The 25,648-nt window shown below is 40.6% G+C and overlaps 1 protein-coding gene across 1 annotated transcript; it reads left to right on the top strand.

Moving 5' to 3' along the window:
- The first annotated feature begins 8,107 nt into the window (after window positions 1–8,107).
- Window positions 8,108–24,915, top strand: plxnc1 (plexin C1). The gene is made up of 31 exons (XM_030772943.1): window positions 8,108–9,019; window positions 9,442–9,588; window positions 9,898–10,032; window positions 10,277–10,377; window positions 12,020–12,124; window positions 12,373–12,515; window positions 12,671–12,773; window positions 12,924–13,005; window positions 13,188–13,220; window positions 13,322–13,455; window positions 13,617–13,793; window positions 14,883–14,979; window positions 15,099–15,278; window positions 15,495–15,665; window positions 16,045–16,144; window positions 16,428–16,529; window positions 16,911–17,014; window positions 17,131–17,172; window positions 17,760–17,884; window positions 18,256–18,454; window positions 18,720–18,866; window positions 19,229–19,397; window positions 19,894–19,994; window positions 20,315–20,390; window positions 20,785–20,819; window positions 21,042–21,137; window positions 21,729–21,892; window positions 22,237–22,387; window positions 22,878–23,018; window positions 23,311–23,385; window positions 24,689–24,915. Exons 1-31 carry the CDS (start codon window positions 8,108–8,110, stop codon window positions 24,791–24,793), a joined length of 4,452 nt encoding a protein of 1,483 aa, XP_030628803.1. The 3' UTR covers window positions 24,794–24,915.
- The last annotated feature ends 733 nt before the right edge of the window (window positions 24,916–25,648 follow it).

Here is a 25,648-nt window from a genome sequence, read left to right as displayed (position 1 = left end):
TTACATGGTCAACCAAAGTGGCCCAGATCTCATCTGTGAAAGTTGTGTGACTGTCGACAGTTCTCCTACTTCTTCTGACTTGTCCTCTCACCACTCCTCGTCCTCTGTGTTCTCTTCTTCCCCCTCCTCTTCCACCCTCTCCTCTTGTTTCTCTTCCTCCTTCTTCTCTTGCTCCTCTTCTCCCTCCTCCTCCTCCTCCTCCTCCTCCTCCTCCTCCTCTTCCTTGTCTTCCTAGTCCTCATCCTTCCCATTATTGTGCACACCAAGGAGAAAACCTGAATCCTATTTATAATGTTCAAGCTGTGATTTCTGCGTGATCAAATTGGTTACAAGTGTTTTCATATGTACATTCTGGGTGCAGGTAATTGATAAATGAGTGTGGTACTTAAGTGTCAGTATTTAGCAAACAACACACACAGGCTTTTAGTTTTGAATGGTGTGGCTTATGTAGATAACTGTGTATAGTTATTTGCAAAAAGTGTGTTTTAGAATTTCAAATTTAGTGTAAAGCAGACAATGTGCTTATGGTTTAGCATACCTGGTCAATAGATAGACTACATGAGTTAGTGGTCTCAGTATGTCACAGCCTGCACCTCCGTTTTGGACTTTTGGTTTGACATGTCTTTGTGCTCCTGTTCTCTGTCTCCGCCCCTCACCTGTTCCCGTTTGTCTAATTATTACCTTGTTAATTTCACCCAATCCTGTTTTGCCCTGATTAGTTCTCCTTCTATTTATGCCCTAGTGTTTGCCTTGTCTTTTGTCTATCGTTGTTTGTGTTTTTGCACACTGTTATGCTGCACCTTTTTGTTAATGGCTTTTGTTATTAGTTTACACCTGTATTTTGATCTTCGTTTTAAGTAAAGTCTTCCGTTTTTTTTCACCCACATCATCGTGTCTTTGCACTTGGGTCCTGCACCACACCGCCAGCGTGACACAGTAATTGCGCCAGAAGTACCTGTTTTTGTGTCTTAGCAATAGCAAAAAACTGTAATACAGTACATACATTTTGTGCTTTCTAAAAAAAAATATTCACAACTCAGTAACAACACAGTTTAGATATTGCATACTGTAAGTGCTGCAAGCAATATAGTATTGAATGCCTGTGGATTCAGTACTTGCATACAGTGCCGGCAGGGTTTCCGCTAGGACTTTTTCTTGGTATCTGGAAAAAAAATATTTTACCGGACAAATTTGAAACTTATTGGTCACGTTTCAATAACACTCGATGTTACAAATGCGAATATAATGTACACCTAGGTTGATGAAAGAATGACAATGAGCTCAAATCAGTTTGACTGTTTAATGAACAGTAACGATTAAGCAAAATGAACAGTAATGATTGAGCAAAACCTCAACATTAGCCACTAAAATGTGGGCTACTACATCTGTACGTCTGTAACATCTTTAGCCTGTTTAAAAAAGGCTAGGCCTACACGGCATCAAATGTAGCCAATAAGGCTACCAGGTAACATTTTATTTTCTCCTTTTTTTCCACTGCGGCAAAGTCCTCTGTTGCCAACTTGAAATCAAATGTATCTTTGTAGCTTGCAATACGCATAAGCTGCGTCACTCTCTCCTCCTCCAGGCTGTTCGCTGTCAAAACACAAATGTCCTGAGGACATTAGGGACAGCCTTCATTATAGCTACTTTTTTTATGAGCAGTATTATCGGACATTTTGACTGGCTAGCTCTTTATTTATCTTTTTTAAAAAAAAAATTTTACCAGGAAAAAACCAGTATGCAAGCGCCATTTTTAAAAATCTGTGTAAAACGTCACTTCAGCGTTCCTACTGGTGGTGCGAATGCAAACAGAAAAAAAGCCCTTGAAGGTATGAAGTTCTCAGGGGAGCTCCCCAGTGGGTAGCTGAGTCTGTAGAACTGTTTGGTCCAAACGCACCTATTGAAATTTTTGATCTTTGACCTTTCTGAGTTGCACTCAAAGGGTACTCTGTACACTTGCTTTATGCGCATACTGTTGATTCCTTCAAAATTTGCATAGTCCTCAATGCCTCGGTGCTGTATTTCACACAGTCTAATGGCATTGTTCTGAAGGACCATGTCAACTATGAGAGCCTCTTGCTGTTGGAAGAATATAGGAATCCCTACACCCTCATATGGCAGTCTTGCAATTCTACAAAAAGGGAACATGTAATTACAAAAATATACATGCAGTAAAAACAGTGATGAACTTCCCCCCTAGTCTCCTTTATATTGGCAAAGTGATGCACTGAAACATCCGTATAAAGTAAACTTTCAATGACCAAAAAAACCCAGTTACCTATTCTGTTCTCTGAATCCCCTGATTATAGTGGCCACAGAGAATCTGCGAAACAAAGAAAACAGCCTGAAGGCCCTCCGAGAGGTGGGATGTAAGAGGGGCCTACCAGGATGGATCAAACAGCAACAAATGTAAGCACAACGATAAACGAGATGAGGATTCTTTGGAAGTGCAGGTGTGGATGGGAAAAAAAACAACACTCAAGGAACTTCACATCCATATGGGAAAGACAAAGTGCAGTGGTGGTAGCCATAAGCAACCTTGCACTGCTCAGGAAAAGACAGGTCAGACAAATGGGATCCAAGGTCAGGTCATAAACCACAGTGCCATTTGGCCCGATGTTGAGGAGGCAGGGCAGGAGGAAAGGGGAAGAAAGGGATGCCGAAGATCCTCAAGGTGCAGACCTAGTAGCACCCCCAAGTGACCCAAGAGTGGAGTCAAGTCAAAGGGCCTGAGGTCTGAAGAGCCCAGGATGAAGGAACAGGATGAAGTGGCCAATGTCCAACAAAGCTGAGGAGTGGAGAAAGTTGAATGAACACTTAAGTGAACTGCTACAGAGAACCCTGCGTGGCCCAGTGGAAGCCAAGCTAAACCTGTTTAGGGAAAGCATGTATGAAGAATGCAACAGCAGGTATGGCAAGGTGACCGTCAGGAAGGCAGTAGTAGTCAAAGGGGAGGAGGGAGAAAGAAATCGATGACCTGGTGGCAGGCAGAAGGCAGCTCTGCAAGTGCTGGAGGAAAGCAGAGGAGTCAGAAAAGAGGCTCTGAAGAAGGAGATCAGAAGAAGGCTTGCTAACCTACAGAGGGCAGAGTGCGGCCTGCGATGGAGGAAAAGGAAAGAGAAGGAGAGGGCAAACTTCAGGAATCCGTTCCGATATGCAAGTGGGCTCCTTGAGGAGAAAGCCAGTGGAATGCTGGAAGTCTCCAAAGAGGAGCTAGTCAACTTTTTCTCTAGGGCCATATACCATAGGATCTATAAATGTTTCAGGAGCATAACCCAAGTGAATGTTGGGGGGAAGACTTTCTTCTCTGTGATGGCAAGAAGGATGACCACTTACTTGATGGAGAATGGCTATATGGACACCAGCTGCCAGAAGGCTGGGATCCCAGGTTTCCAAGGCTGCGTGGAGCATGCTTCAATGATTTGGGAACAGATCTAGACCGCAAAGAGAGAGAAAAAACATCTGCTCGTCCTATGGCTTGCCTTCGTGCTAGACTTCTTCTGCATCCCAGTAGGGATTGCAACGGGGTACTCCATCTCCCCCATCCTCTTCATTTGAAGTTATCCTGATTGGAGCAAGGCAGGTGCTGGGTGGAGTCTGTCTGCCTGTGGGCCAGAGGTTTCCCCCAGTAAGGAGCTATATGGATGATATTACTTGCCTTTTGTGAACTGCACGATGCACATCCAGGCTCCTGAAGAGGCTGGATGAGCTGATCACCTGGGCAAGGATGGAATTCAAGCCACACAAGTTAAAGGGGGTGAAACTATAGGGCCACTTTTGGAGGGGAAAACATCCCCCGCATTGCATACCAGCCCATCTGTCGGGGAAGGCAATATACATCCAGTTTCTCAGACAAGGAGATGGGGAAAGCCATCCTTCAGCAGCTTTCAGCAGGCCTATTGAAGGTCGACTCAGCTACCAGGAAAGTACAAGGTGTGGTGCTAGCATTTCACTCTGTACCAGCTTGAAGCTGTGTGAAGTCATCTTATCAGCCATAAGCAGGATGGATGCCTAAGCCAACTCCTTTATCTGCAAACAAATGGGGCTCCCACAGTGCTTTTCAGCAGCCTTCCTGTACAGGTGGAATTCACTCCATCTACCCCTGAAATCTATAACCCTCGGGTACAGGCAAGAGAAGGCAAGGCTGGTGATGGAGATACGGGACTCCTACGACAAGGCAGTGAAGGATATGCATTCCCGAGTGGTGACTGGTAGGAAATGGAGGGCTGAGGAAGAAGTGCAGAAGGCAATGAGCAGTTTGCAACACCAGGAGGTGGTAGGCAGGGTCCAGACAGGGCGGGCAGGCCTTGGATGGGCTGACCCACCAAGCCTATGGTCCACATTAAGCAAGAGGGAGAGGAAGGACCTTGTTGTCTCTGAGGTTACCCGGATGGAGCAGGAGGGGTACAGAGTGAAGGCAGTGGAACAGGGGCAGCAGGGGCGCTGGACAATGTGGGAGGGTGTCACGAGTTGAGCGATGGACTGGGCAGACTTTCAGAAACTGCCACAGGCTCGACTCAGCTTTCTCATCAGGGAAACCTATGACACCCTACCCTACCCTTGCAACCTCCATCAGTGGTTTGGGACAGAGCAAACCTGTGACCTCTGTGCGACCCAGGTGCTCAGGAAGCTGGCAGAGGTGGTAGAGAAAAGAAGGCCGGAGGCAAACAGCAAAAGTCCAGCAGAGAGCCAACAGAGGATCCACGTTCTCAGGCAGGGGGAGCCTGCAACCAACACCAACGGGAGACCAGCACCTAAGTTCCTGACATAAAGGTTGGAGTGGAGAATGGAGGTGGACCTGGGCAGGTAGCTAAATCTGCTAAACCTGGGGAAATCTGCAGCACCACATTGTGGCCAGACATGGTGCTGTGGATAACAGCCGTAAAATCAGCACTGCTGGCTAAACTGACAGTCCCATAGGAGGAGGGGTTGGAGGCAGCCCATGGAAGGAAGAGGGCAAAATATGCAGACCTGGTTGAGGAGTGCAGGGAGGGTGGATGGAGTGTGAGGCTCTACCCGGTGGAGCTAGAGGCTTTGTTGGATACTCAACAACGTGTCTGCTCAAGGACCCAGGGCTATGGGAGCCAGACTGCACAAGACAATCAGGGAAGTATCAGAGGAGGCGGAGAAGGCAAGCTTTTGGTTCTGGCTGAGAAGACAGGACAAGGAATGGGGAGCGAGCAACTACCGAAAGGTTAGCTATAGGGGGTGTCATGGAGACATCCATGTTCACTGCTCCACCACCAGGAGATAAGGGGCGAAACGTCTATGAGCGGTGGTCCCCAGATGATGACCCTGCAACTAACAAAGCAGGCACTGGTGGAAGTGCAGCAGGCCTAGAGCTTAGCAGGAAGAACACCTACCTGTACAAGCTATGAACAAAAACATAGTCTATCACAGTTGCTCGAATGTCATGTGAAATTACTGTTCTTGGTCTTGCTCTTCCTCGTCCTCCTCCTCGTTCACCACCTCTTACATGCACTCTTCCTCCTCTGCCTCTCAGATTCTTTCTATCCATTGTTGGTATCAATCTTCAACTCATCCGTGCACTCTGAAATGGCTTATATTGGTTTCATCGCATCATTAGCAACAAGTGTGAACAATTCTGAGTCGTTGTTTGTAAATGTGGCATGCTTAGCGGGACAGGGGAGTTGGTTTGTTGAAAGTTTGTAGTGTCGACAATGCCACCTAGAGGAATTTCACCCCCAAAAAATTATTAAAAGGCGTCAAACATGGTCGACCCAAAAAAGTCACACAGGTTCGAGAACACTTAAGACCAGAGACGTGATTCCGCAAATAATGTATAGAAATTGACACTTTAACATAGACAGGTAACCCCACCAATTGCTAAGGCAATATGCTAGTGTCAGCTTGAGTAAACACAGACCACATTAACGTACACACAATCCACAACAACAAATCAGTGCACATAAGATACTGCATAGTGCCCTGTAGGCCCAGTAGCCTACAGGTGACAGCAGAGGGGAGCCAGAAGCAGGGCTGGGGCTTACCACAGCAGAACAATTAATGGAAAGGGGAGGATCCTGATACTACACACCACACATGAATACACGACACAATCCAAATCACCCTGTGCTCTACAGTAAGGGAGCAGTGAAGGAATGCCACCACCAGGGAATCAGCCTGCGCTTAAGCCCTACAGCTCCGGTCGGCCAAAAGAGGAAAAAGAAAAACAAGGGAACAACAGTTAACAGAATCACAATCAAACCCAAATACTCATACAAACAAGATAAATCACCAAAAGGACAAACACAATCAATCTTCAAAAAAAAACAACCAACAAAACTCAAAGTAAAATGAGCACAACCAAACAACTCAACCACAACACAATGAACAGTAACACAATGAACAGTAACACAATGAACTGAGGCAGAGATGCAACATCGAGTGCCTTAAGGCACTTGCCTTAAAACACTCGACCGGGATGACCGAACAGCGAAGACCAACCAATGTACAAAACAAAGAAAAGAAACAATTAAGACCAAACCAAATGTAAAGATGTGGAAAGGTTGAAATGTAGAGACAAAAACAGCAGCACTGACTTAGAGTGGAGGCCGGGAACTTGACAAAGGCCACCCACCATCATGCGCAGCAAAGCCTACAAATACAGAGATGCAGCTTCCCAAACTGCAAAAGAATGAGAGCCACTAATACCACGGTCCAATCACTCAAACAAAAGCAAAGCTGCCTTAAGCAGGCTCAAAATGGAACAATTCTACTCTGTATTCACAAATTCCCAATACATTGTATTCGCAGGTTCCCAAGCAGAAGTGGAGGATGATAAGAAAACGCATGTTTGACTAGCAGTCCCCTGCCTAGATAGAACGCTGAAAGGGGATCGCCCAGTAATTAAGGTGAATGTTAATCAACGGATCCAGCCAAAGACAATTAAGTGAGCAAGCAGAGAGAAGGAAAACCTAACCTGCTACATAAGCTATGACATCTGTGCTGTAATTGTGTTTAACCTCTGCCGTTTGAGGTTACCATTATGCATCACAAGTGCATCACAGCGCAAAATGTGTTTTAGTGAGTGAGAATGAGTTTAGAGTTTTGCAAAAGGAGTAAATGAGATTTGCAAATTCTATCTAACTAGGTGAAAATTGTGTATGGTTTTGCCAAATGAATGATCGATTAAATAAATGGGTTCAGGCTACTGAGCATTTGGTTTAGAGAATTGAGTTTAGTGTTTTAGCGTTAAAGAAGAGCTATATTGTAATACTGATGTATTACTGCCATAGGAGCAAATTACAACAGATGTCCTCAGCTGAACAAAATACATTCATTATTCATTAGCGCCGGTGATCTTTCAATGCCTGCCTGGCCCGCCTGATGGCGGTCTTTTCGTGCGCCCTTCTCATGTTTGTCCAGTGGATTGCAGCATGCGCAGCTTGTGCTCATCGCAAAAGTTTCAAAACTCGCCATGACTTAGTCCGACTCATTTCCCCTTGATGATTTTGCAGTTGAGTCAGCGAATTAGGCAGCTGAGTAGGACAGTAATGAGACAGAAGACAGGATTTTACGTTCCATGTTCTATTTTATTGGAAGGGGGAAATCTTACAGTTATTTGAGTATGCAGTGTTAATCTCTATTAAAATTAGTTTATATGAATTATTTAACATATTTCCGAAATTTGAAGGGGCAATGACTGATAGTATATGCACTTTAGTAGCTGTCTCATGAAACTCCTGCTTGTTTTGACAGAGCAACCACGTTTAATTTAACGCGCAGCTGCATATTAAACCCTAAAACGACCGACTTCTCCGCACCCTTTCCAATCTGCGATTAAACCACAGCTAAGCTAACGACACAGCCGTACTGCTTGTTTTTTGTACACGTTTTTGTACAGACATAGATGCTAAAATAGAATTGCACTTTACGAGTTATGCTGCTGTTTTGCGGGTCTTGTGAACTTTTGAGTGCGCCGGAGTGCGCAGTGCGGAAGTCATAAAGCAGCGCGCAATGTAGGACATCACCAGTTTCACTTGGGGTTCGGAAGGTCGCACCTCTTTTCGCTGAATGTAATTAGAGTGCGAGAAAACAATCGCGAGTATGTTTTTAGCGACTGACGCTTGACCAGAAGTTTACCATGAGGGGATCACTACTCGGAATTCTTCTTTTCTTTAAATACTCCATATGTGCGGACGAACTGAACTTTGAGGGGGACATTAGAGACTTTGCGGTGGGCAATAATAAAGTTTATGTTCTCACCGACGATCGACTGCATCAGATGCGACACAACTTAACCATTGAGACAGAAAGGTACATCTCTAATGCAACGCATTCCAACAGAGTGAATATTTTAGTCTACTTTGGAAGCAACAAGACACTGATTACCTGTGGAACATTAAATTGTGGGTATTGCGAGGTTCTTGATGAAAATGACATCACCAAAAGTTTACACCGTGAATCAATATTAGTTGGGCCTTGGAGAAAGGCATCATCCGTTGCCTTCATTGTTGACATCAAATCCCAGAAATACCTTTTGGTGGGTAAAGAAAACGAAGAAAGCCCCTGTGGCACCAGTAATTTTGTGTCATTGTGGAACACTCAAGATGAGCAATACGGTGGCATTTTCTCCAAGTCTAACACTCGTGATACTCCGACACCACCTTATATTCATTCCGAAAAGAAAGTCCAGTTAGTAGACGGGTTCCAATTGAATTTAAGTTCATACCTGTTTTTGAACGTAATGACAGAAAATGGATCTGCAAGTCTTAAGGTGCAACTCTTACGGACTGAAAACAAGGGCACAAAGGCAGACACGTTGAAATCTCTCAGAGGTGCGACTCTGAAATGTTGCGAAGACAAGCAGCGTCGAAGACTCCTGTCGTCCACAGTCATCAAGGATACTGAAGAAGTCCTCTGGGCAGGTGTCTTCAGTGCGGAGAACGCGCGGGATACAGCGAACAATGCTTTGGCAATTTACGACATCAGCCAAGAACTCTCAGAGGTTCATGATTTTTGCGACCTCAAGGAAAACGCCCCTGCAGAATGCAAGGTTTGGGGAAAAAGACGTTCAGTTCTTACTAAAATCGTTAAACTCTGGTTAACGTTAACAGTCTTTGCACAACACTGAATAATTTTTTATTACAATTTTCGTTCTATAATACTAGCACCGCAATCAGTCAGGGCACCGCATTTGATCATGCATTAGACAACTGATATCTGATATGTTTATCTGACATTAATCAGAAACAGTCACACTCTTCTCCCCTAATTCTGATCCTGATGTCGCAGATATGAGCCCTAGTAAGCTTATTACGTTTAACATCTTGCGTAACACAGCCACACCGGTATTGTTCCGGATAATGATGAAAGTCATAATGCTCATCAAATCTAATACCTTCTCGTGAGTGAAATTTGGCGACATGGCGTGCATGGTCCCGTTTGACCAATGCAGTTTTGATACTTGTCTTACAGCCAGTGGGAAGAGCAGGACAGGATGAAAAAATCCTGACCCCGAAGACAGTGGTGTTTAGGTACAGGTCCATTTTATCAGTGGCTGCGGAGAAAAATGAGCCGTGGGTTGCACTCTTCATTGGGACAGAAGAAGGACAATTGATTAAGGTCTCATTTACATACTGTAGTTTTCATTTTCAGAATAATATGTCAGTCACAATTTTTTATCCTGCTTCAGTGTTTCTATGGTCCTGAAAATCTTTAATGATCACTCTAAAATGCTATCATTTCTGGTGGGAGGCCGAAAGAGGTTACATACCATTTTAATCTGACAAGCTGAAATCACAATTCAATCCAAAACTTCTTTTCTGCAAAAATGTCATCATGATCTTCTCCAGCTGTAGAAACTAATATGCTTGGCTTTCATGTTCATATATTCTGACTTAAATCAATGGACTCCAATACTTTTGTTTTCAGCTTGTGCTGGATAAGGACCTCAATCCAACTTGTCCAATGGTGCTTTACAAATCTGACAATGGTTATAGGTTTTTTCCCAGAATGCTGTTTGATCCAGTGGATCGCAGTCACATCTACATAGCTCTGAAAAACCAGGTGAGTCACATGGCTGTGGCACTGCTGAATCTTTTATTTAAACCACAGGTCAACCAGGGCAGTGCAAGTAAAAGTGTGTGCTATTTACTGACTGCAGAATAAGTTGGTTGAAAGCATGATTAATTTGTCATTTGATTGGTGTATGAGAGTTTAATGTTGATGGGAAATGTTTCTATTGAAATAATGGTAGTGGTTGATGGAACTGATTGGTTGATTGATTAATGTATGTTAATGTATGTTTTAGATGAGAAGGGTGTCAGTGGCTCAGTGTGGTGAATACAACACTATGGGGGAATGCAGGTCTGCTCCAGATCCCCTTTGTGGCTGGTGTGTGTCCAAAAGCAGGTCTGTTTGTCAGCTGCTACTCTGCACCTCAACATTGCTATCCAGTAACCTCACTCATACTCTTAGTTTTGTATAAATTACCCAATTGCTATACTTCAGTAAAAGTAAAGAGAACTCTCTTGACTTAGAGAGTGTCTCCTGTTCAAATAGAAATGTTGAAGTATATGGTATCACATGTGCTTAAGTATCAAAAGCACAAGTAACTGAAATAAATAATGAAAAAACAAAAGGAGCTTTCCTTACTTTTTTTTAATTTGCTCAAAACATGTCTCACATACCATCAAAAAGAGTCCATCTTACCAACTGTTAAAAAAAATTGTGCTGATCACAGGATAGATGCTGGTGGTCAAGTGTTATGTTATGTTTCTCCTTTACTTCTGTGTGATTGTCGACAAATGCCTAGGACTCCCATCACAGTCACTCAAATATGATAGAAATAACTGCAGCTTTGCCAAATATATACGCTAATAAAGTGATTTAAATAAGAAACCGATACTGAGCAGGGCTGAGATGAGACCGGGGCATAGACATACCATGTGGCATGGACTGGTCATAACCATGCTAACCTCAAGGGCACAGTTCAGCTGAGTGAGACGCTGAGTAAAGCATTGTACGCATTTGTGTATTTGTTGTTTTCCGCTAATTCAGTATTGCAGTAGCCTAAGTAACCAAGTTGTGTGGGGAAATGCATCAGAGTAAAAGTACCCATTTGCTTTTTAAAATGTTGTGAAGTAAGAGTGAAAGTTGAGAGAAACATTTATACTTGAAATATTGCAGAAATATTGCAAAAACACACTTAAGTAAAATAATGAAGTGTTTCTTCATTACTATACACCACTGCATACTTTCCCCTTTGGCAATAGAGATTGACTGAGTAACTGCATAAACATGACTAGAAAATGTATAATCAGGCCTGTATCACCCTTTAGCCCGACTCATATGCTATGAGGAACCCCTTAAATTTTTTAAATATTCTTATTCTGAAGTTAATTGTATATTGTCCAAAGCGTTCTGCCGGTTTACAGATACACAGGGGTGTTTTGTCCTCAGGCATCTCGTCATGACCAGCATTGTACAGTTGAGTTTGCTTTGACAGGCAATACTAATTAGATGCAGGAGACGCGCAAACATGGTATGACTGGATGTGGGAATGGGTTTGCTTTTCACCAATAAAAAAATGGTGATTGGTTGAAGTTGTTCATAAGATTGGTTTGGTAAACTGAACACATCAGTGCAAAGTTTTATAATGGCCCTATTAAAAAGCTTTGAAAGCACCATCTGTCTCTCTCCACTGTATGCATTTTTTAGACAGTATGAATCCTACAAAATAGATCCATCTGCTCCACAAACTCTCCAGCAATATTGCCACCTCTTAATTTCACAGAAATGTCATGTCTACACTCAGTATACTGCATACTGATTGATTATGAACAGCTGATCTTAGATACCAATATTATGTAAAAACTTCAACATGCTAGGAGAAGTTCATATGATAAGAATAAAAAAATTGTTCTTAGATAACTCAGTAGCACATTGTTTACAGACTAATTGGATCTATTTGTCTGAGTTTTGAAAGTTTTTCGGCCTCTTTCAAGCTCTGTCCTAAAAATTGGACTTTCTTGACCTTTGTGAATCTCTTCAGATGCTCCATTTGGCAAGAATGTCATGGGTCCATCTGGGTGAACATTCCTGGAGATGTCATCAAGAAAGAGCTGAATATTTCACAGGTGTCAAAGAATAAAGCTCTGTCTTTAGTTCATTTTATACGTATGATGAATATCAAATGAAATGATTTTATCAGGGTTTGTTTTGACTTCAGTGATTTAGTGAATTAATTGAGATAGTGACATATCTTACTTTGTGTACTTATCACATCATGTAACATATAGCATGTTTAGCAGAGTTAAAGATGAGAAAATGATCATGAATGCCCATTTTAACAAAATGTTCATTTGTATAAATACTGTTTGTCTCTCAGGTTACTCTGCGTCTCAGGGTAATTGTGAAAGGCCAAGGTCGTCCTGCATATTCATGTTTCTTCAAAACAGAAAGTGGAGATCTGTGTGAGACATCCAGTCAAACCAGTGTCTCTGTCGACTGCTCCTGCACCTTCTCAAGCCATCTGGTCTCTGCTGAGGGTCAGTAAAGTGTCCAGTATTGTAATAAACAGGAGTCTACAGAGTCTTTTAGCACTCAAAATTGAACATTCTGTCATTTTCAGAATATTTTTTTCATGATCCAGTTGTTGACAATTGCATGATCAGAGACAGGACTGTAGTATTTCTTTGATTAGGTCTTAGAGTCACAGCAGCAGTAACTGTTGAGAAGCAGACCATCACAGAGGAAGTGACGCTGAAGAACTGCTCCAGTATTTCTGAAGGATCTGCTTACACTCAGTAAGGAAACTCAAAATCTAAAAAACTTTGCATCATGTTATGCTAAGCATTGCATTCATCATTATGGTAATCTATGATTTTTCCTTAAAGCTGGAATCATTAAAAACAAACAAATGATTACATGTGGAGATTTGACTGTGTGATGTGCAGGTGTGTAGCATGTGTGTCAGCGGGCTGTGTCTGGTCTGGTCAGCGCTGTGCCTGGCCATCTGGATCTGCAATCCAAACACAGGTAGGACAATTCAGTCACAGATATAGCTCACAGAGCACTCACTCACAGATAAAGGTCACCAGTCAGTGCACAGACTTTGGTCTTGTTACAGCGTTTTCCATTGTATTTCACTTTTACATGAGTTTTGGATTTTTGCTGTGAAACATCGTAACACAGCTTTCTTACATGTGTTCACTTTTCAGGACGTGTGCAGAAGCTCAGAGTTGAAGTATGAGGTGAGTAGTTGTAAACAGAGTCCTCCTGTCCAATTTTTCCTGTCTTGGTCTGTGATTGTATCGTTGGGATATTTGATGTTTCCAGTCTTTGTGTTTATTAGGAGCCAGAGATTCTATCTGTGGAACCAAATGTGATTTCTTTCCATGGTCGGAACAACGTGCGTCTAAGGGGAAAGAACCTGAATTCTGTCACTAAGGTCAGAGTTCAGTGGGACTTGGACTGCAATCCAAAAGAGTGAGTGTTAATTTGCTTCGAGTTTTTCAGAAACAAGAGAACTTGTGGGTTTCGTATTTTAATTTTATTTAGTATTTTTGTATTTTTTTGTATTTTAATTACAAATTTAATGTGTTTTTATTTTGTGTGTATATGTGTAAACTAGTTCTTCTCTTTTCCAGTTCTCCAGTTCTCCAACGTTCCAGTGACAATCTGATCTTCCACATTCCAGGAGGTATCAAAGGAACTGCAAGAGTGTGTGTGGTCACGCCAGATGGTGGTTGTCATGGTAACACAGCTATCTTTTATGGATCCCAACCCAGCTGCACAAATGTGCAACCTAGAAAATCTTGGGCAAGGTACATGCAAAAGAAAATCCTAAATTTGCTGTTATAGGTTGTCAGTTCTGATCAAGATTTTAGAATCTGATGCCTTTCACCCCTGTTCAGCACACATGCCCACACTTTGTATGACTTCATATGAGGTGACCAAATGTCTGTTTTCTGCTCTTCACATTTGTCAGTAGAGTTTTCCAAGATAATTTGCTCATTTTCCAGAGCTTTCTTATGAAATACACAGATTCGTTGTTCGTTGGTGGATGATTTGTATAGGATAAATATATAAAAGATTTCTTTTAAAACAACATGTAGAAGTAAAAATAGTAAGCATGTCCTGTTAAACAGTAGACTATGCAGTAATGTCTGTCAGTCATTTTGATATGGGGAAGAGGAAATAAAGATGGGGTCAACTTTCAGTTCGTTTTTTTATGCTCTTAATTGCACTCATAGCAGAGCTTGGTTAAGACTGGAATGGGGAAAGAGTTGGCATCCTCTTATAGCTGTTATTTCCCTCAAACGGTGCTGACCTGAGTGTGACAGACCAGTTTCACTTCTCTTCCCAGTAGAGTTACTTCATTCTGTTGTTTGGGAGGTGTGTTTGTGTGTGTGTGTGTGTGTGTGTGTGTGTGTGTGTGTGTGTGTGTGTGTGTGTGTGTGTGCAGGGAACAGAAACCGTTACTTAATCTTTTTTACAGCACACACAATGTTATAAAAGGAAACAGGAACTTGAGAGAGAGGATTTAAGCTGCTCTCATCTTTTTATTTATCTGCTTTCACATTTAGTACTGTGAGACTCTTTCCACCATTTTTGTTGAGCATTTTCGCCCAAAAAACCCTAACTATAAATAATGTAATATATCATAGAAGTGTTATGAATAAAATAATGACTTATGAATTACACCCTTTTTTTCTTACTGCCTTATTTTTGACCTGAGCTGTCTGTGTGTGTGTGTGTGTGTGTGTGTGTAAAAATGTTTTTGTTGAACATTTTCGCCAAAAGACGCAATAAAAATGTAATTTGATAAGTGTTATGACCAAAATATTACTTACATCCTTTTTCTCTTACTGCCTTATTTTTGACCTGAACATGGTTTAATGTCTGTTTTCCAGTGGTAATAGGTCAATTCAAGTGGTGGGATCTAATCTGGAATTTGTGGAGGCAATAACTCTGAATGACTACACTACTGACGTTAGCTTCAGTTCAGGGGTAAGAAACATCTCTAACCACCAAAACACAACCAGCTCCACCCTGTGCATGCACATCTGCTTCTGTTGGACTCTCATTTGTTTCTCAATATTGTTTTCCTTATACTGTCTTCCTCTCAGGTCCTCCGGTTTCAGACACCTCCTCTCACAGTGTTCACAGATTCTGGTCCATTCCCTGTGTTACTAAAAGCAGGGAACAAATCACTAGCCTGCCAAGAGAAACTGCTCTACCACCCTGACCCAGAATTCACAAGTTTCACAACCTCACCACGTGTCACTGAACTGTTGGTTACCATTCAGGTAAATTCAATATGTTGTCCAATAACCTGTATGCAAGAATAAAACCCACCAAAAATGAATGTGTGATCATTGTTTGTGAAGTACATCAGTAAAACATGATAAATTATTGATCCACTAGTGTTTCTAGATTACAGGGAATAGACCGGGGAAGTGTGCTGTAATCTGTGTTTGTTAGAGTGTCAAACTCATTCTATTTCTCTCTCTCCCTCCTGACAGAAAAAAGCAGACAGTTTAACCCTTAACAATACAGAAATCAAGGTCTGGGGTAGAAAGGAGGAGGATGAGTGGCGTCCATGTGTAAACGTGAAGCTTGAGTCCAGTACTGACAAGGCAGTTGTGCTCTGTACCATCAGTAATACACAAGACGTTAAAATAGATTCACTGAAGGTAAGTCTTTTATTTCACACAACAACGCTAAGTACAACTATATCCAAAAGTCTAACTAATCTTGTATCCTGTAAACAGTTTTTTTTTTCAAATCTTTTTATCAGATCTTTTTATTGAAATGACCTGTAAACAGAGAAAGAGAGCAAATAGTCATATGTACAGACAGTTTTTTTAAATTAATTTTTGATTTATCTATCTCTTGCATAAACAAACCATGCTCTTCTACAGAACACCCGAAATCCATTCCAAAGATGTTAGTCTCAAGTGTCACTCATGAAAATGATATATTTTGTGTTTGTATTTCTTACTACTGCACAGTACGTCAGTAAGAAATAGCACCAAGGGAAACTGAAATGTCTTATTCCGGCATTTATTTCAGATAGAAATTGGACATTTTTCCAAGATTCTTCAGATGGAGAAAAGTTTGCTTCATGTATACATACTCATACCCATGCTTATTTTACTTGTTGGTATTGCTGGTGAGTGGTTCCTTCTCATTTTAAACTCTCAATTCACATCTTTGCTCATATTTGAGAGGGATGCATCTGTTGGTCTTCACTGAATAAAGAACACTTTTTATTAGTTCCTGTATGAAGCTTTGAAATGATTTCCCTCTAAGAAGACAGTTTGCATTTAATAAATTCAGTGTCATTTGATAAGAGAATATCCATGTGTTTTCTCTGTGTGTGTGTGTGTTTTTTTTCTTTTTCCACTGGTTGATTTGTTTGGCTCAATTTCTGTGTCTGTGTTTTTGATCCTCAGTGGCGGTGATAATCTATCGTAAGAACCAGAGAAAGATGACCGAGAGAATGAATGAACGCCTGGAAATGTTGGAGAGTGACATCAGAAATGAAATCAGACAAGGTTGGTAGCTGGTAGACAGAGAATAAGCAGTAATAATAAACAGTTATGCTGCGGGAAAGTACTGCTCATGTGTAGACCTGCATGTGTTCACATACACCCCTGTACAAACATACTCACACACACACACACACAGTGCCATCCAATGTATGAGAGCCATCCTGTTCACTCACATACATTACTGAAGATGTGAAATGAGCTTGTAGATCTTATGATTATTTTTGTGTGAACACATCACACACACACATATACATACCCACTATACTGTACCCCATAGCTCACCAAGGAAATTCCTGTCGTTGGTTTTCATTTCATATAGTTTCATTATTGCAAACAGCCCTAGACTGAAATCTTCCTGTCACTAACCATTAGTTCTCTTTGCAGGTTTTGTGGATTTGCAGACTGAAAAAGCAGAACTAGTTCAAAATGTTGCAGCGATCCCTTTCTTAGACTACAAACATTTTGCTTGCAGAATTTTCTTTCCAGAAGTATGTAAACTCCATTATTCTGAGAGAACTGATGCAGAATTATAATATTTCTCAACTTTGCTTACAGTGAACTCTGGGTGTGACTCAACTTCTCTTTTTCCAATGTTCATTTGTAGGGCGTGTCTTTTATGAGTTCAGTGATTAAAGACATCGGTCAGGTGAGCTCTGGGAAGTCTTTGTAATGTTGACCATTGTTCATAGTCCTGAAAAAGGTTTATCAATGCATAAAATGCCTGGAAAGACTTAAATAATTTAAAAAAAATGCAAAGTCAGTGTTTACACATCATTTATACAGTACATATTATACAAAACATACTATACATTCTGCAAAGGTATGACCAGAGTACCTGCAGGCAAATACATATTTTCAGTGTATTTTACAGTCCATTAATCAACAACTCAGTTTTATATAGTTTTGTATACTTGTCATCACACATCCTCATAAACACCTCCATCAGTACTATTAAAGTATGTTTTTAGAGAAAAGAAAACCTGAACATGTAGAATATACCTGTCCCACAGCACTCTTGTACTGAACAGGAGACAAATATACTCTAAATAAAAAGTATATATTAAAAGCTATTGATATGCATATGTAGATAGATAGATAGATAGATAGATAGATAGATAGATAGATAGATAGATAGATAGATAGATAGATAGATAGATAGATAGATACATACATAGATAGATAGATAAACATATATATTTTCTATTTTCCTCATGTGTCTTTTGAAAATGTCAGGATTCAATAAGGTTGGAAACACAAGAGAGGTACCAGGCACTATCTGAACTGTTGCGAAATCAGCTCTTCCTCACTTCCTTCATCCATGCCCTAGAGGGGCAGAAGAACTTCAGCATTAAAGACAAGTGAGTTTCACATCACTGCACTCTCTCCTCTTGAGGCACATGCGATGACATGCACCCATGGTGAACTCAGAACTGTCTTTCTGTACAATGACCTGTTTGATAGTCAGATTTAAAGTGTGTTTTGTAAATGTGTACATGAGTCAAGCTCAGTGATATCTTTGTGCCCAGACACAACATTAGGCATGTGCACCTGGAAGTTTGTAGCAAGTGGGAAACTAACCCGTTCTTTGGTCTACTTTAATGAATCCCCTCAAAATGTATGACAAGTCCATGGATCTCATCCTAATATCTGTATAGATGCATAATGAAAATTTGAAAGAGAAATGAAGTGAGACCAAATGTGAATGGGTATGTGTATGTGTCTCTTTCAGGTGCATGGTGGCCTCTCTGTTGACTCTGGCTTTACATGGAGATCTCCCCTATCTGACTGAGGTAATGGAGCAACTGCTGAGGGATCTGATAAAGCAGTCTAACAACTCTCAGCCTAAACTCATGCTACGCCGCACTGAATCCATAGTAGAGAAACTCCTAACCAACTGGATGTCCATTTGCCTCTATGGATTCCTCAGGGTTGGTCTTGTCTATCTGTTTTTTTCCTTCTTTTTTTCTTATATTTAAGGCAGAGAGTGTAAAAGCCAGTGTATAAACTCACTGCTGATGAATCAAGTAACATAACTGAGGTGATGACAAGTCATCAGAACCTAAAGCAATATCACCTCTTGCACTGCATGCAAGCTCTTGATTTCTTATGTAAACATTTATTAATTTGCACAAATGCTGAGTATTACCAGTCTGATGTGGATTGATCTCTTTAAAAACGGGCTTTCCTACTCAGGAGTCAGTGGGGCAACCACTATTCCTGCTGGTCTCTGCTTTGACACAGCAGATCTCCAAAGGACCAGTGGATTCAGTCACTGAGAAGGCTCTATACACGCTCAATGAGGACTGGCTCCTCTACCAGGCTCAGGACTTCAGTGCCCTGGTTAGCAGCACCTCTCATACCACCTCTACACCTCTGGGTCTCCTACCCTGGCATTCACAGGAATATTTATCCTCTAGAATTTTCTGCTAGTCTATTGTGATGTTTTTATTAAGTCTTATTGTGATGCTTTTCAGTCAGGAGGAAGAAATGGTTCTATACTGGTTTTGCCTGGTTTTAGTGACTGTCTAGAGAACTGATTCGATATAGGTCTTAATGGATAATGTGGACCTGAGATACTTTAGTTGTTTGTCATTTGTTGGTCCACTAGCTTCAAGCATTTCACATGTACAACCCCCTCCTCCCGCTTGTCTTTCTCTCTCTCCCTGTCTCTTTACTTCCTTGTCTTGGTTTGTCCACCACAGAAGCTGAATGTATTTTTTGCAGTGGGGACTGAGGGTGAGGTCAGTGAGCCACTGGAGGTCAGTGCTCTGACCTGTGACACTATTGAGCAGGTCAAAGAGAAGATCTTACAGACCTTCCAGCGCAAATTTGGCTTCCGTTACACACAGCAGATCAGAGAAATTGATATTGGTCAGTTAGACAAATCGTCATTGCTCTCCTATGTTCTTTTTGTATGTATTTCTCCTGTTGAATAGTTTGCTTGCCTTAGTTATTCAAACAGCTCAGCTTGCTACTGTATCACGATTTACAGTTTTACAAGTTGGTAATGTAAGCGGGCTCAGAAATGATGTGGGCAGACAGATTAAGAAAAAAAAAACATGAACAGAGTCCAAAATCTACCACCTCCCTGCACACTGGGGTTTCTCTGGTTAGTCTAGTGGTTTACTTCCTGGAATAAAGCCGCTGTTCTCGAAAATACTGCCTTGAGCTGATAATCCTTTGTTTCTATTTCTAAAATATGTTTTATGTTATGATTCAAAACAGAGTATGTTACCTGCATTACTTTTTAATTTGCCTCTGTGGCTCATTTGGCTCTGTTTTCTTTTATCGACAGTAACTGCTAACATTTTCAAGTGTCGTCTTGTCTTGAAGGCTTACTGGGTTTTTTTGTTTTTTGTTTTTTAAGAATACTCACAGGAAGGAAGCTATGTAGCTTTACAGGAAGTTGATGCCAGCTCTGATGTTGTGGGGGATGTCACCATGTTGAACACTCTCAAACATTACAAGGTCAGCAGTCCCAACTCAGAACTATGGTAACCTCTCAACTCCATTTGCATGTGGTCAGCAGTGTTTAATAATTTTATTCTGCAGTGTTACCCTTGAAATGACATCACCTTGTATATTGAACCTTGAAGATTTGCCCACGTTTCAGTTTTGATTTAAAGCATTCAAGGTTGCTTTTTTTGAGTCTTAATGCTTGAGTCACAAGCCCAAACAAATCCTGGATTAGATTAAACCCTTAAGACATGTGATGTATTTCAGAACAACATTTGAAACATTTTGTTTTTGGATTATGGGCTTTATGTGAGTAAAACGGCTCTGTGCAGATTCCTGATGGAGCATCAATAAAAGTGATCACTAAAAAACTCCATGCTCCTCTCAGTCCACAGACCAGTCTAAAAGGTGAGTGAGATGTGGCCTTCATGTCACTGACACACCAGCAGCAGCAGTTCATGTCCAGTTTTTTGACTCTGTTTTCTTTTTTGTTTTGTTTTGTTTGTTTGTTTTTGTTGTTGTTGGGTTTTTTTCTTTTTTTTTTTTATGAAAGCTTGTGTGTGTTTGTGTGTGGGGGGGGTCATTCGTTCCTTGATTCACTTATTCCTAACTACAGGAGTATAACTTTAATGACTTGTCAGGATCAGTTATGTTACACAGTTAAGGCAGATTGTATGACAGACTGCATGTTGTTGACATAAATCCCTGCATTAATTTGATTTTGATGGTATTTCTGGGTGGATTACAAATTGAGTGTGTACATGATTCCTGACAAGCGTGTAATTGCTGTATTATATTACAGATGATCAGAACTTCTCTGTCAAATACTTCCACCTGGTAAGTCACTCTGTGGTGTAGAAGCCTTTAAAATAGAAGCTTCTCAGAAAGTTTTTGCATACCTTTTTCTAAGCGAACTTTTATTGTGTGAATGTGTGAGTTCCTGTCTAACTGTGTCCTGTGAGAAATGAGTCATACATACATGTGATACTCAATGTTTTCCATCAGATCAAACTAGCTACTGGGCGGTGGTCAAAAGAAATACTGTGACTTTTTTTTTAGATTGACCCTGACATTGAGGTTGACCAGAGAAAAGGTTCAGAGAGAAAGAAACCCAAGGTCAAAGAGGTCCACTTGACAAAGCTACTCTCCACCAAGGTGCGAATGATTTATTCAATTATGATTGGATGGACAAGTGACTGTTAGACAGACAGAAAGACTGACTGGCTGATCAGCCACCCGACTCACTGATTTATTAAGGGACGAATGTTTTATCTTAAAATTAAATGTTGAAAATAGCAGTTTTGCCAACATAGTTGCACAATTAAATCTTAGAATGATCATTTAAATGTTATTGTGAGCAAGAGTGGAATGCTTATAGAGAGAAAAAGAAGCTCATGTAACTAATCCACAAACAAGGAACAATGTCAGAGAGGTTCAGAGCAACCAGAGAAGCCCCAGTTCAGAGGAGAGGATGCGTGAAAGGCAGCAAGTCTGTGTATCAAACAGCTTCATCTCATCTTCAATCTCAAACCATGCGATTACTATCAGACAATGAATATTTCCATTTCAGTAGTTAACACCTCCCATTCCCAAACATACTGAGTATTGTTGTCTTTATCTCCTGGAGCTGGGTAAAGAAAGTGAAGGCTATGTTGTAGTGTTGCTGATTATGGATTAGATTGGGCTCCATTTTATGTTCATTTTTCTTACAAACATTTTCACAAATATACACTATGTGTGTCTCAGGTGGCGGTGCATTCCTTTGTGGAGAACCTCTTTAAGAATATCTGGACAATGCCAAACAACAGAGCTCCACCGGCAGTTAAGTATTTTTTTGACTTCCTTGATGAGCAGGCAAAGAATCAAGAAATCACAGATCCAGATGTTCTACACATTTGGAAAACCAACAGGTACTGTGCACACCAGTACTTTTCCATACAGAATGCATTAGACTCACATTATGCTCATGCTATGCTGTGTTTGATTAGACATAATAACCCTCAAAGGATTCTCTGTACATGTCCTCAGCAGTAAGCTCCGGAGTTAACACTAACATGGTCCACTTAGTAGTTTATCAGTTCTTCTCTTATCTATCTCAATTCTGTGGTGCAACTTTGTCACAGTTCCTTGCCTTTGAGTTTTCTGTGTTTGGACAATGCCAGTTTTCACATCATAGCATTAATATTTAGAACTTTCTGGAAACTTTTGAAAATGTGACTTCTTGTCTGTCTACTCCCATCCCCTTCCTTCTCAGCCTGCCTCTGCGTTTCTGGGTGAACATCTTAAAGAATCCTCAGTTTGTGTTCTGTGACCTGGAGAAGACTCCTCATCTGGACGCCTGTCTGTCCGTCATTGCTCAGGCCTTCATGGATTCTTTCTCTCTCGTCGAACAGCAACTGGGCAAGGTGACGATAGAAACCTATCAAATTAAAAATGCATGGAGAGGGAGGTTTGTGAAAACTGCCACAGTACTATTGGAGTGAACAGTTTTGAAAATATTCATATTTTTGCTGACTAGAAAACTCAACTGGTCACTGTGGGCCATACACCCATGCATTGTGGGTATCATCTCTCAAAAAGCATTCATTTTTTTAAATGTGTCATGTCACTCGATAATGCTTAACAGCTTACAGTTTGAAAAGACGCTGTCTGAAACTTCACATACGTTGAAGAAACCATCTGTTAACCTCACTCAACTTCACAGAAATGGCTGCTGTGAAAGCGAGACACTTGGAGGAGATAATGAGTCACTAAACAGTGCAAAATGGTCAAAATGGTAGAGAACTGAGGGGGAAGATATATGTGTGTGTGTATATTATATGTCAGTTGTGGGATCAGGTGAATAAGTATTCATATCAGTAGAAATTAATATTTAATGTTTCTCTCCTTGTGCAGTATTCTCCAACCAATAAGCTGCTTTATGCCAAAGATATCCCGCAGTACAAACAGGAAGTGAAGGCCTACTACAAGCTTGTGAAAGAGCAGCCTGCTATGAGCAGTCAAGAATTTAAAGATTTCCTGCAGGAGGAGTCAAAGGTACAGCTCACACAAGACAGTGATATTTCCGATTTATAACTGGGTAGTTTTCAAATTTTGACCTAAGAAAATGTGCAGAATATTTAATTAAGTGTTCAGTTCACCGGTTTACATGTTTTTGGCCATTTTTTTCAACAAAGAATAAACATTGAGAAAGGATATTTTCTGTTCAGAGTGCTGTTTAAACTATGTGTGTCTTAATGCTTATCAGATTCACACATCTCAGCGGAGAAGTTTGTCTTTTATACTTTCATCTAATTTTCAATGCTTCTCTTTTTTGTCTGTTTCACAGAAACATGAAAATGATTTCAATGAATCAGTAGCATTACGGGAATTATACAAATACATGCAGCGCTATGATGCAGAGGTAAACTTTACTGTTATCTGTCTCCTGTGTATCAGAAAGCAATAGCTAGGCTTTGAACAAAACTGTCAGATCGTATTCAGTACGCTCCCACTGTTTACACTCCTGCAGTGATGAGGAAATAAGAGAGGTGTAAAGGGATAATGAGAAACGAGACATTGCACCTCTCACATGGCTTGTGACGAAGCAGGCCAGTGACCAAAACCAAACAAGGTCACATGATATTTTCAACTAAGGGTTTTGTTTTCCCAGGGCAAAATTTTACATAGCTGAATATGCCACTGTGAACACGTACTCATAAAAGTTTATTTAGTGCTGTTTTAGTAATTGTTCAGCAAAATAAGGTCTAGCAGAACTTTCTCCAATTATCTCACAAACAGCCACTTGACATATCAGATGGGATTTAAGATCTGTGAAATCGAGTTTATCTTTCAGTTTATTTGTCAGATATATGGCCCGGGACCTCCATGAGTAAAGTCATTTACTTACTTTTATTGTGTCATTAACAGTTTTCATAGCTAATAGACCAGATGTGCATAGATGTGATTTCGATAAACATTTCCATATTGTTTAGCAGATGTAGTAAGCCAGTGCCAAGATGAAGTACCATTACCCAATATTGAATAATTCTGTTATTTTTAAAAGACTCTGGAGTATCATTAAATGATTAAATCATTAATGTTTTGATATATTATTTTGTAGTTTCTATACACAGTTATACAGTTATATGTTATGCCACTTGCAGTTCTTGCGGTAGGTTTATTCGGCTTTAACATAATCTTTGTGTAAGATCATGAGCGCTGGCTCGCCCCGAGCTCACTTCCTGCTAACTCTCTGTCAGTGAGCATTGATATGTGGCTGTAGCTAAACGTGCCCCAAAAAAACCCAGAAGTTCACACTTCCCCCTTTTCTCATTTCACAGTTGGTTGATGTGGTTTTGGCTGAGCTTTTGCTCTTTTGTCTACCCTCCTCACAAAAAAATGGAAACATAAGCTGTCCCTTTTGGTGTTTTTATAATTTAAGTGTCGAGTAGAAAATCCTTTTAAGTAAAAAAAAAGTATATACTCAGATGTGTGAGTGTTAGATCACCAAGGCATTTGACTTGAACTTCTCGCACTGATATGCATTTGCAATGGTTATAATTACAGGATCATATATATGTTCATATTTATGTTTTATGTTTAGTCCCACAGGGAAAGTGAGTGCACAGTTTCTGAGCTGAAAAGCCAGGTTTCAGTGACTAGATCTGCTATGTGTTGTTTTTGTCTCTGCTCCCCAACTCATATGCTGTATGTGCTCCTGACAGATCAGGCAGAAGCTGGAGCAGAATGATGCCCCCTCTAGACTCAAGGAGAAAATGCAGCAAGTACAAGAGCTTTTTGAAGACATCAAAAGAAGTGGCTGGGAATGAGTCGCGCTCTCTCTCTCTCTCCCTCAAATACACCATGTATCTTCACTTTTTCTTTTATCCCCACAAGTACACAAGCACTCATCAGGTCTGAGATCAGTCATAGTAAAAAAAAAAAAAATCAAGTTTCACGAATCAAAGCTTTCATAATAATGACAACTTCCTCCCTTTGACGGGGCATGGCCTAAAAATGTGCAATTTTTGTCACGTGACTGACGGAAGATAGTCAGGCTAAGCAACACAGTACTTTTGCAGTAAGCTTGCAGGATTGCTATGGAACAGTCTCCATAGGGGATTTAGCCCTTGCTGTCTCTCTATTCTGTCACATATACTGTTGCCCAGAGCCTACCACGCCTCTGCCACTTTTCCTAAAACTGTGTTTTAGGCAGTTTTCTGCTAGCCACTTTTAAGGACTGTCAGATGTTGACTCACTTCATTTTGTTATCTGCAGTTTTATTTTTATAGTGTAAATGTGTGAAAACTGATGTTTATATTTACATATTTAATTGATATGTTACTCAGTTAATATTATGTGTGCACTAATGAATTAAAATAATGATGATCCTGATGCTCACTGCAACAAAATCTTAATTTTTTTCTCAATATCTCAGGTCATTAGCTTATAGAACAGCTTATGCTGGTAACCATAAAAGCATAAGTCAGACAATACCTCTTATTTCTCTTATATCTATATATTTTTCTATCCATTGTAATTGAATTGTAAGATAAAATTAAGAGATGCCTTTATAATCCTCCCTTTTCCAAGTTTCCAGTACTCTTATACCCCCTGAAGTTTGCAGATCCAGAGATTGTTTGAATGAAGGAAACATAGAATAGTCCCAACTCCTTATTTGGCCT

This window comes from Chanos chanos, chromosome 1 (genome assembly GCF_902362185.1).
Source record: "Chanos chanos chromosome 1, fChaCha1.1, whole genome shotgun sequence".
NCBI lineage: Eukaryota > Metazoa > Chordata > Actinopteri > Gonorynchiformes > Chanidae > Chanos > Chanos chanos.
Note: the sequence above shows the minus strand (reverse complement) of the source record. Positions and strands in the feature narration are given on the sequence as shown.

Excerpts from the sequence above, each read along its gene's own strand:
- plxnc1 (XM_030772943.1), top strand. The coding sequence starts at position 8,108 with ATGAGGGGATCACTACTCGGAATTCTTCTTTTCTTTAAATACTCCATA. Across the intron at positions 12,774-12,923 it reads GAAGGATCTGCTTACACTCA|GTGTGTAGCATGTGTGTCAG; the intron begins GTAAGGAAACTC and ends TGTGATGTGCAG. Across the intron at positions 13,794-14,882 it reads CCTAGAAAATCTTGGGCAAG|TGGTAATAGGTCAATTCAAG; the intron begins GTACATGCAAAA and ends TCTGTTTTCCAG.